Raw genomic sequence first — 12,327 nt, 5'->3', positions numbered from 1 at the left:
GGTGCAAACCGGATTATGCAAAAAGGGCACCGAATGTGCCCTTCAAAGCAGTCTGGTGGTGCAGGGAGGTTACCCCTCTCCAGTCCAGTAACACCTACTTCCAAGGGAGAGGGTGTTGCATCCCCTCTTCCACAGGAACTTATTTGGTCTGCCTTCCCCTGCTTGAGCTGGTCAAGCAGCAGGAGGGCAGAATGAGAGGCTGCAGTAGTGTTGGCTGCTCGCAAAACCCTGGAAGACTGGTAGGAGTAATACTGGGGGGTCCTCTAAGGAGCCCCCAGAGTGCATGAAATCATGCCAACAATACTGTCTTTGGTAGTTTGGTATGATTCTGACATGTTTGATACCAAACATACCCAGGTTTGGCGTTACCATTATGTGGCCGGACCTTAGGCCAGTACAAGGGTAAAATGGCTTCCCTACACTTACAAAGTCCAGTACATTGGAACTGGAGTGTGTAGGGGCACCTAAGCTCATGCAGGGTTGCCCTCGCACACATGAATCTGAACCCTGCCCTTTGTGCTGAAAGGGCCTGCCAAAGGGATAAACTTACAGTGACCTGGTGCAGTGACCATCAGTGAAAAGGTGCTCGCACCTTTTCACGCAGGCTGCAAATGGCAGGCCTTGGGACACCGTTTGCAAATGCTCCCATGGGTGGCATAATACATGTTGCAGTCCATGGGGGACCCCCTGTGTACCAATGCCGTGGGTACCTAAGTGCCATATACTAGGAACTTACAGGGATACACCAGTATGCCAATTTTGAGGTGTAAGGGAGACAAAGGCAACAAAATTTAGAGGAGAGATCACAATCACTGGGGTCCTGGTTAGCAGGATCCCAGTGGAAACAGTCTAAGCACAATGACATCAGGGAAAAAGTGGGGGTAACCATGCCAAAAAAGAGTGACTTATCTACAATCAGTCAATCAATCAATCAGTATTTGTAAAGTGCGGCTACTCACCCATGAAGGTCTCAAGGTGCTGGCGGGGGAGGGGTCTTGTAAGAAGAGCCACATCTTGAGATTGTTCCTGAGGATGGTGAGCGACGGGCTTTGTCTGAGGTGCAGGGGGTGGTTGTTTCATCTCTTCGCTGCAGTGTAGGTGAAAGATCATCCTCCGGCGGTGGTTTTGCGGATGCGAGGGGCGGTGGCCAAGGCTATCTGGCAGAGCGGAGGTACTCCCCCTATGGACACAGCAGCACTTAAGAAACAAGTCACATTAGCAATTACAAATTCACCTGACAGCATTTGCAAATATAAAAGGGCTGGTCGGGCTTGTTTGAAGCCAATCCCCTTTGAGTAAGGTAATTACAAAGCAAAGCCCTGGAGCCCTATAAAATTTATGAAACCACATAAAACACAGTGTATTCTGTGGAGCATTATCATTGCAAACACAAGGGCCCAAGGATTGAATATCATATCATCTTTGTGGTGTGGCTAAAATCAGGTGGAACAAGTGTAGGAAGTTGGCTCTGTATATACTATTTCAAAGTAAGAAACAGTGTGCACAGAGTCCAAGGGTTCCCCTTAGAGGTAAGATAGTGGCAAAAAGAGATAATTCTAATGCTCTCTTTTGTAGTAGTGTGGTCGAGCAGTAGGTTTATCAGAGGGTAGTGTTAAGCATTTGTTGTACACACACAGGCAATAAATGGAGAACACACACTCAAAGACTTACTCCAGGCCAATAGGTTTTTATATAGAAAAATATATTTTCTTAGTTTAAGCACCACAGGTTCAAGATTTACAAGTAATACTTCAAATGAAAGGTATTTCACTCAGGTATTCTAGGAACTTTGAATAATCACAATAGCATGTACAGTTTTGACAAAAATTGCAATAAGCTATTTTAAAAGTGGACACAGTGCAAAAAATCAATAGTTCCTGGGGGAGGTAAGTAATTGTTAAGTTCACAGGTAAGTAAAACACTTACAGGGTTCAACGTTGGGTCCAAGGTAGCCCACCGTTGGGGGTTCAAGGCAACCCCAAAGTTACCACACCAGCAGCTCAGGACCGGTCAGGTGCAGAGGTCAAAAAGGTGCCCAAAACACATTGGCTTCAATGGAAACAGGGGTGCCCCGGTTCCAGTCTGCCAGCAGGTAAGTACCTGTGTCCTCGGAGGGCAGACCAGGGGGGTTTTGTAGGGCACCGGGGGGGACACAAGCAGGCACAGAAAGTACACCCTCAGCGGCACAGGGGCGGCCGGGTGCAGAGTGCAAACAGGCGTCTGGTTTTGTATTGAAAGCAATGGGGAGACCCGGGGGGGCTCTTCAACGATGCAGGAAGGCACAGGGGGGGCTCCTCGGGGTAGCCACCACCTGGGCTAGGCAGAGGGTCGCCTGGGGGTCACTCCTGCACTGGAATTCGGTTCCTTCAGGTCCTGGGGGCTGCGGGTGCAGTGTTGGTTCCAGGCGTCGGGTCCCTTGTTACAGTCAGTCGCAGTCAGGGGGGAGCCTCTGGATTTCCTCTGCAGGCGTCGCTGTGGGGGCTCAGGGGGTTTGTCTCTGGTTACTCACGGGCTCGCAGTCGCCGGGGAGTCCTCACTGAGGTGTTTGTTTTCCGTAGGTCGAGCCGGGGGCGTTGTATGCAGACTGGAAAGTCTCACGCATCTGGCGGGAAACGTGAAGTCTTTAAAGTTGCTTCTTTGTTGCAGAACGTAGCAGTTTGTTGAACAGGGCCGCTGTTCTCTGGAGCTTCTTGGTCCTTTGGATGCAGGGCAGTCCTCTGAGGCTTCAGAGGTCACTGGTCCCTGTTGGATGCGTCGCTGTTGCAGTTTTGTCGAAGTAGGGAGACAGGCCAGTGGGGCTCGGGCCAAATCAGTTGTCGTCTCCGTCTTCACTGCAGGGCTTCAGGTCAGCAGTCCTCCTTCTTTAGGTTGCAGGAATCTAGTTTCCTAGGTTCTGGGGGCCCCTAAATACTGAATTTAGGGGTGTGTTTAGGTCTGGGAGGGCAATAGCCAATGGCTACTGTCCTTGAGGATGACTACACCCTCTTTGTGCCTCCTCCCTGTGGGGAGGGGCGCACATCCCTAATCCTATTGGGGGAATCCTCCTTCTACAAGATGGAGGATTTCTAAAAGTAAGAGTCACCTCAACTCAGGACACCTTAGGGGCTGTCCTGACTGGGGAGTGACTCCTTGTTTTTCTCATTATCTCCTCCAGCCTTGCCGCCAAAGGTGGGGCAGTGGCCGGAGGGGCGGGCATCTCCAGTAGCTGGGATGCCCTGTGGCGCTGTAACAAAGGGGGTGAGCCTTTGAGGCTCACCGCCAGGTGTTACAGTTCCTGCAGGGGGAGGTGAGAAGCATCTCCACCCAGTACAGGCTTTGTTCCTGGCCACAGAGTGACAAAGGCACTCTCCCCATGTGGCCAGCAACATGTCTGGTGTGTGGCAGGCTGGCAAAAACTAGTCAGCCCACACTGGAAGTCGGGTATGTTTTCAGGGAGCATCTCTAAGATGCCCTCTGGGTGTATTTTACAATAAATTGCACATTGGCATCAGTGTGCATTTATTGTGCTGAGAAGTTTGATACCAAACTTCCCAGTTTTCAGTGTAGCCATTATGGTGCTGTGGAGTTCGTGTTTGACAGACTCCCAGACCATGTACTCTTATGGCTACCCTGCACCTACAATGTCTAAGGTTTGGCTTAGACACTGTAGGAGCATAGTGCTCATGCACTTATGCCCTCACCTGTGGTATAGTGCACCCTGCCTTAGGGCTGTAAGGCCTGCTAGAGGGGTGACTTATTTATGCCACAGGCAGTGTGAGGTTGGCATGGCACTCTGAGGGGAGTGCCATGTCGACTTAGTCCTTTTCTCCCCACCAGCACACACAAGCTGTGAATTAGTGTGCATGTGCTGAGTGAGGGGTCCCTAGGGTGGCATAAGACATGCTGCAGCCCTTAGAGACCTTCCCTGGCATTAGGGCCCTTGGTACCAGGGGTACCAGTTACAAGGGACTTACCTGAGTGCCAGGGTTGTGCCAATTGTGAAGACAAAGGTACAGTTTAGGGAAAGAACACTGGTGCTGGGGCCTGGTTAGCAGGGTCCCAGCACACTTTCAAATCATAACTTAGCATCAGCAAAGGCAAAAAGTCAGGGGGTAACCATGCCATGGAGGCATTTCCTTACAACAAGTTTAACCTAAAATGAGTTAACAGGTATCTATCTCTATTACTTTTCACCATAGATAAGTCGGGCTCCCTATCTAATGTTGTGGATGTCAAAACAGAATGAGGGTTTAACTAACTCAGCCTGTTCTTTAAGTAAAGCTGCTCATTCCCTAAACTTCTCTTTAACCAACTTAAGTCTCCCTTACCAATGCCTTCTGGCTTAAAAAAAAAAAAAACACCTCCTTTCTACCTAACTTCATAAAGAAGTCCCTTATGTATTTTAGCCAAGGTATTTTTTTTTTAAGGCATAGTCAAGTGACATTAGTCCCACATAATTAAACAATTTAAAGCCATCTCCTCCCTTGACCAAATCCTGATCCAAGTCTGCAGTGGGAGCAAAGCTAATTAATCCTGTTTGTAACTCGCTTGCTTGGAGATACCTCCAAAAGTCACACCCATACATGACCTTTGGCTGGCATTTAGCCTCATATATGTTTACTAAATCAAACGCCCCTAAATATGGGAAACTTCCAACTGTTGCTAAGGGGTGTTGGTTTACAGTGAAAGTCTTAGATCTTAATGGTTTAGCGTCCACCACAATTGTATACAATTTGGAAAGGTTAACCAACAGATCTCAATTCCTTATAAAACTTACAAAGGAGTTCAACAAAATTTGTATACCGTTCTCGCCATCAGAACGTACAACAACACTGGCAGGGGATGTGAGACAACTGAAGGATAGTCTGCCTTCCTTGGTGGCCACTGAGGCCTTTTTAAGCTCATTTAAATATAGGGTAAACAGGAATGGGGCGAGAAAACACCCCTGCCTCACCCCACGATTCGTTTTAAAACTATCCGTGCAGGCCGAATCTATTGAGTATCTCGCTGCGGCTGTGGTATCTGTGTGGAGATCACAGAGAAAACTAACTAAATGGGTGTCTACTCCCATACTCAAGAGGATCTTCCACAACTTGCCTTGTTTAACCTGATCAAACGCGGCCATAAGATCCATGAAGCCCCAAATATATAGTGTCAGAACGGGCAATGGTGTATTTACTGATCACCATAAATAGTTTCATAGACTGATCAGTGGGGGATTTACCAGTCTGGAAAACATATTGGCTATAATATTATTGTCTTCTCATGAGCTAAATCTATCTAGTACCACCCGCCCCAGGACCTTCACTACTGAGTCAAAGAGTAATATTGGCCTGTAGCACTCTGATTTTTCCTTATCCCCCTTTTAAAAATTGCCACAATATCAGAATGTGACCAGGAAGGACGGGGGCCTACCTTTACCACATCCTTCAAAATCAACGTCAACATAGGTGCCCCAACATCCAGATGGAAAACAAATAGGTCAGACGGAATACCATTGGGACCTGGGGCCTAGTGTGCCTAGTAAGACTCTTAATGCCATCTCGAACTTCTTCCAGCGTACCTCTACTATCAAAACTATCTGACCTGACCAATTATAAACATTATCAAAATGGGTCATTCATTCTGGAGCATCAACCAGAGCAAAACAGGGCTGACTGATGATTCGCCAAGATACTGCGCTATTCTTTACTACGTTGGATTGTACCAACTCCTCCCAAGCCCTTTCCCTTAGACTCCTCTTCCTTTTCTTTTCTTTTCCACCTTATAAATATGTCAACAACAGGTTACATGCTCCCTGTCTCTGGGAGTAGATTTAAGGGCTTTTATTTAGGTTACGCAAAGACATTTAGCAACCAGAGTTAAACCATTTTGGGGCCTGAAGGGAGATTTAGGGGGTCATTCTGACCCCGGCGGGCGGAGACCGCCAGAAGACCGCACCGGTCATTCTGACTTTCCCGCTGGGCCGGCGGGCGACTGCCCGCCGGCCCAGCAGGAAAGAACCAGCAACGATGAAGCCGGCTCTGAATGGAGCCGGCGGAGTTGCTGGGGTGCGACGGGTGCAGTGGCACCCGTCGCGATTTTCAGTGTCTGCCAAGCAGACACTGAAAATCTTGCTGGGGCCCTGTTAGGGGGCCCCTGCACTGCCCATGCCAGTGGCATGGGCAGTGCAGGGGCCCCCAGGGGCCCCACAACACCCGTTCCCGCCAGCCTCTTCCTGGCGGGAAGGGGATCGGAATCCCCATGGCGGCGCTGCTTGCAGCGCCGCCATGGGGGATTCCTTTGGCCAGGGGAAAACCGGCGGGAAACCGCCGGTTTCCCTTTTCTGACCGCGGCTTTACCGCCGCGGTCAGAATTGGCCAGGAAGCACCGCCAGCCTGTTGGCGGTGTTTCCGTGGTCGTTGGCAGAATGACCCCCTTAGTGTTGACCATGTGGAGGAAATCTGTTAAACGTTTCTGCACTAAAGCTACAGGCAGTTATAAGTTTACAATCGGAGGAGGATGGATGTAAACACATTTCCAATTCTTTCATGCAGCTGCAAAATAGAGATGTTAAAAAAATGCTCCTGTTCCACCAGCGACCACCTTGAATGTCTGCCCTGGCTGTGGATCAGAGGGACTATATGGTCCTTTGAGGTGCTCCTTAAAGATGTTCTGGGACCCCTCAGTTTCAGAGTTAATGGATTATGATCGCTAAACGGTTGACAAATGATATTAAAATTAGAAATCATAGGCTATAGCATGGTTGATATAAAAACAATCAATAATGGAGGCACAACCCTTTCCAATGTACATTGAAAAATTATCCTGTCATGAGGTTCCGACAGCATATCCATTGTAAATACAAGGTTAAAATCGTACAACTTCATCATTAAATCAGAGCGTTCCCTGGTATGTTCTAAATTAAGCCTTGGTGTCAAAAAGCACCTCCGATGGGTATTGGGTTACATTTCCAAGCTTTAAAAAAAATAAAAAAAAAAGTGCTATAACCCCCCACCTCACAAAAGGTGCGTACTGAAGTCCCCATTGAGGATTAGGTTCATCTCCCTCCTTTGCTGTTTAACTAGTGACAAAATGTACATGTTCAGACCATTAATACTAGAGGTAACCAGTGACCAAGTATTTGCAAGATAGACATTTAGCTAATATACAACCAATGAACCAGCAAATGTAATCTTAAGTGCTTGTAAAGTGGGTACGTCTGGGTTTAGATGGACCACTTGCCCATTAATCTCCAGTGAAGCAAAAAAAAAAAAAATAGTTTTACAGCCCTCTAGATGAAAGGTATTCCTATACTCCCAGGTCTCTTGTAGACAAATCAAATGAAAACCTTTCACAAACCTAATCTAGTTTGCATCCCTGAATTTATAGGTGAGCCCTTCAGTATTCCAACTACACCAAGAGACACCAGACGGATGGATGGGCTTGGGGACTTGCTTGACTAGGACGTGCTATTCCTGCTGTATAAACTGTTGCTGGAGGGTCGTGTCAATCGCAAGCATTCAACTGACTCAGAGATAACCTATAACATTTCACCTGGGGAAGTATAGGCTGTGTGGAAATGCGACCTGATTTCTAGAGCCAACCAAGGACCAGGATGTTGAACAAACAGATTTGGGTCTATTAAATAAAAAAAAAAGCCTAAGGGAAGAACCTGAATGCTAGAAGACGATGTGAGCCTGGGGAGCCTACCGCGGCAAGTACTTGTTCAGCCACGTATGCACAATTAAAATTAATGACAATGCAGTCCTTTCCTCCCCATTGACTTAGCATTCTTGCCCAGCCAGTTAACTCTTCTAACCATGTTAATGCAGTCAGAAGTAGCTGGACCCAATTTCAAATTGGAGCCCCAGCAGTGGGTCACCATATTTTTCAACTGTATACAAAAGGTTCAGGAGAATTACTAGTCAGGGGCATGACATTACCAATGACAACCACATAAGAGGTTGCTTCAGGTGGAAGGTCAATAGTTAGAACACTCGAAAAACTAGCCTTCCGAAAATGCCCTGATTGTACTGGATTAGATCTCGAGTCTGCTTGGCCTTTCTATCCAAACCCTCTATAGAGGGGACAACAGTCCCCCCCCCCGGTCCAATGAAGTTTCAGGTGCGGTTAGACAAACGTCAGCATTCCTAGGATTGTTCTCAGCACTAGGTAAAGTACATCTGCCCTAATCTGTCTGGGCAATTCTAGGGATGAGACCTCGACTGAGGATGACAAGGAAGTATGCACAGAACCTTGGGAGGAAACCCCCTTTAGGCCAAGACAACTTGCTCCATGTTTTTACAACTTATTTCAATGGGGCCTAATAACCCCTTACTCAAGAGTTCAAGTTTTGTGTACAAGTCTATAATTTACTCTCAATAAGGTCCTCAAGAGTCTTATTCACAATCTTATCCTTAGGGAGGGAGGGCCACATTCTCCAACTGGGTCAGTCCCTTCTCTTTTCTTCTGTTTCCGTGCCGGAGGAAAAGGATCCATCCCATGCCCTGGACCACTGGCAACCAGCATTGAATCAACTACAATTGTTGATACGGCTGAACAGTGAGCCTGGGCCTGTACTGAAACTGTATTTGAGGTAGGCCCACCAGCTCTCATCATAGGTCCATTTAAAGCAATCGGCTGAGTGCCATCCCCCCACACTGGGCCAACTCGTCCTCCACGTTGGTAATTTCCTTTTCCAGGGCATAGCAAAGGATAAAATGACCGATTTCTCCTGTCTTGGTTTAGAGGCAGCTAGTTCAAGCCCCTCCAGGAGCATGGCCATTAGCCTTGCACTTCAACATCAAAACAGCAAAGCTACAACCAGGAAAGTTCACGGTACACCTGGGATTAAGCTTCCTCTCTGGCGCACTAACCCAGTCAAGGTGATTAAAGAAACTACAGAAACTTCCACAAGGGCCCCTAGCAGACGTGACAGTCTCAGCAAATAATAAGTAACCCAAAATGCACTAGTGAACCAAGGGGCACAGCTACCATAAAGATATCAGTGGGTTCAAGGATCTTACCAAAGGCTGCTTTCTCAATACCCTTTAGAGATGCTAACGGTCAAACATCCACTGCCTGTTTCACAGACCCAGTGCCAAGAGAAGGGGTTCCAGACCGACCTCGTCCGGGCACATATAGCCCGCTCTTGTCTGGGCATATCCGTGCAGCTGGTGTCCCCCACCTCCTACGGAAGAACTCTGGGGCTTGTGGTCCTCCTGCCCAGTCCTGCCAGCAGCATGTCCCACTCAGCAGGAGGCCAAAGTGCCTCAAGAATAGCTGCATTCGCTGCACAGCTCATGCCCCCTCCCCCCTTACAGAAGACCTCTGGTTCTTGTGGTCCTCCTGCCCAGTCCTGCCAGCAGCACGTCCCAAGTCATTCTTGGCTAGATCTCCCATCAGTATAGAAAGCCTGAAAAACATACTGACATTCCAGTAACACAAATGACAAGTCTTCATGCCTGGGAACCCAGAATCAAGAAAGGTTCTCTTGGTGGCTTGCACTGCCAAGAAGATTCCATTATAGATGTCTTACATTACTAGTTTCAGCAGACCCTAAAACGCTCTTTCAGATTGGAAAGCTTGCTCTACCATTGGGAGCTGAATATTATCCCTACAAACCTTTCTTGAATGGCTGCTTTATTAGCTGCTATAACATTTCATCTACACGCTGTATTAGTGAGGTGGCCTTGCTTTAATAAACCTTCAATGTTATTCACATTTCCTGGTGTAAGAATCCCTGCCTTTTTTCCAAACCAATCCTCTCCAGCAAAAAGATCTTGTTCATCCCCAGGTTGTGAACAGGCCTCTCTAGTGTTGCATAGAAGAATCATGGATAATCTCAATCTATGTTTACAAAATATTGTTCCAGCAATATGGTAATTGTGACATCCATACAGATTGTTCCTTGGTAGACTGTATCCGGTATAATTTCTTGAGAGAAAAGAACAACAAATGCTTTTTAGAAAAGTCTGACTCTCCTGCTACAGATTTTCACAGAAGCTACCTGGGGGATAGTTTGCACATTTTGCAAGATTCCATGTCTAGTACCACTGCTCAAGTGGGCAAAGCCTCTCCATAAAACTTCCTTGGACAGCTGGAAGACTCCGGTCGCAGATTTTCACAGAAACTACCTGGAGCTCAGTGTGAACATTTACAAGGAGAAAAAAAACAATTTAAGTGTTCTGCAATTCGCAATCGGCAGAGATTGTCAATGAAGATTTTCATAATTAAGAATTAGTATTACAAGTAAGTAAACATTTTGTGTTACAATGACTGAAGCTTTCCATAGAAAAATTAAAACTCTTGTGGTGATTTAGATCAGGCAGTCATATTGGAGGATATATACTTTAAGAAATGAAGTTTATAGAGCTAATCTTCTACTATTCACCACTTTATCATCAGATTGGTAACTTAGTGATTGAGCTACCTTTGGTTATGCCAAAGTAAAGAAGTCTACATTTGATTAGTTCTACTGGTAAGCAGACACATCCAAAGGTTCACAATGCCCCCTATTTAATGCTGCAGCAACCTGCTTTCCGGTTCGTCTCCCTTTGTTGACACTACTTATTCCTGGTAAGCGTCATACAACCAATCTTTCTACAAGGAGAAAAAAAATCCTTCAAAGTGTTATATAGTATGAAAAGCATTAGAAAGGGTGCAAGTGTGTTTTAAGCCTTAGTCTAGGAGGAAAGTGTTTATTCACTCTCGGACACACACATAGTTTACTTTGCTGAATTTGTTTAGTAACTTAGTGTCTGGAGTTGTTAAACTTGTCTCCTTTCTTTCCTCTTTCGACAACCCACCTTCAACAACAGTCTGTGAGCACTGGGGCACCTCAGGAAGCTTTCATCTCAGCTGAAGATGGCAAGGCAGCAAAACGTCCCAGAGTGGAGGGGCCCAAAAATCCGGAGGTGTGTGGACAGAGACCAGAAGTCTACTCTGTTAAAGACACTCTACTAAAGAGTAAATACAGTCAGCTAAAAAAAACTCAGGGTAACCCTTCATAATATGAATGGAAATGGAGTCCTCTCGTTCCTGCAGCAAATTCTGGAACAGACTGACCAGATGGCAGTGCAATAACCGCTTACCCCTACACATATGCATTCCTCTGTGACCTTTCAGAGCGTGTAATCTGCACACATTGTAGACAATCGAGACCCAGTCTGTGTGTTCCTCTCTTAAGATAAAGGGGATTACATTTCTCAGGCAGCTGCGCACGAGAAATGTTAATGTAATTCTTATGTATTGTAACTTGAAAAAATCTGGGCATGTACTGTGCGCAAGCAATGGCAGGTGTGTTTTGCCCGTTTGGGTGAAGAGTACGTTTTAGCTGTACTGAAGGAGATTGGGTGTGTGGAGATAGTAAGGTCACTGGAGGAGAAAGAGGAAAACTGTTCGCTGGCTGTAATGAGTACAGACTAATCGATAACCAGCAACGTGTGCAAGCTCCTCGTTTAGCAGTATTAGGGCAGAAAGTCAGCATGTTTTGATTTTCCACCAGTGGTTTCCCGTTACACTGGTAATGAGGCACGGTCTAGTTGTCTCGCTTTCTAGTTTTTTTCTCTTGCACACTGATAGGAATGTGCAAACTCCTTGTTTACTGGTAATAATAGTTAACACATTTGTTTACTCTTCACTTTCACCTGCAAGTTGTTGGGTGAGGACAATCACCAGTAAAGTGAAAGATGAACTAATTTACCAGTAACAAAGGGGGGGCAGTCTACCTCATTGTTTGCGACAGATACCAGGGGTATTCTCTAGGTTAATCGAGTGAGGACGCTGGTTCTTCAACAAGAACAAGGGATGTCACCTTTTTCTGAATTTAGCAGGGAGGGTTGTAAGGCGATCTTGTTCGAGAAAGAACTGCATTTTTAAAAGTCAAGAACAGGAGGATAGAAGAAACAAGCTCCTAGCTCATGAATTAAGGATTGGCATGCAATGTTCTAGTTCAGTTAGTAGTGCAAGATGGTAGGGAATCTCACTGAACAAGTGACAAGGGTTCCAGTAATCGGACTACTTATGAGTAGTAGAAGAGCATCAGTTGTCCACCACCTTCAGACCATGTGTAGGAGGGGGCAGATGAGGTTCCATTTCTTCACTGGAGTTGTAACAAACTGGATTTTACTAAATTAAGTTGTTACACGTGGTTTATAGTCCTCCACTAGTGCCAGCAGCATGTGCCATTTGCTTGCGGGAACAACTGCTTGCTGTCGTCCGCAATGAGACCAGAGCCTGTCACTCCATTTTGCCTTTGTGCACGGTGCTATTTCATTACTATTTACGCCTCTATGGGTTCCATTTCCTGTAAATATACCAATTTTGGGAAGCTATTTCTATAAGCACTTGAAACGTTTTTTAGAT

At 46.4% G+C, this 12,327-nt stretch overlaps 1 protein-coding gene across 1 annotated transcript in view; it reads left to right on the top strand.

Annotated features, from left to right (window-relative positions):
- The window catches only part of KDM4B (lysine demethylase 4B), a 399,544-nt gene extending 388,467 nt beyond the window's left edge, over positions 1–11,077 (top strand). Inside the window, exon 26 of the mRNA XM_069215895.1 lies at positions 10,782–11,077. Coding sequence (XP_069071996.1) covers positions 10,782–10,973 — 192 coding nt within the window. The 3' untranslated portion in view covers positions 10,974–11,077. The remainder of the gene's footprint in view (positions 1–10,781) is intronic.
- The last annotated feature ends 1,250 nt before the right edge of the window (positions 11,078–12,327 follow it).

Source organism: Pleurodeles waltl, chromosome 12 (genome assembly GCF_031143425.1).
Source record: "Pleurodeles waltl isolate 20211129_DDA chromosome 12, aPleWal1.hap1.20221129, whole genome shotgun sequence".
Classification (NCBI taxonomy): domain Eukaryota; kingdom Metazoa; phylum Chordata; class Amphibia; order Caudata; family Salamandridae; genus Pleurodeles; species Pleurodeles waltl.
Note: the sequence above shows the minus strand (reverse complement) of the source record. Positions and strands in the feature narration are given on the sequence as shown.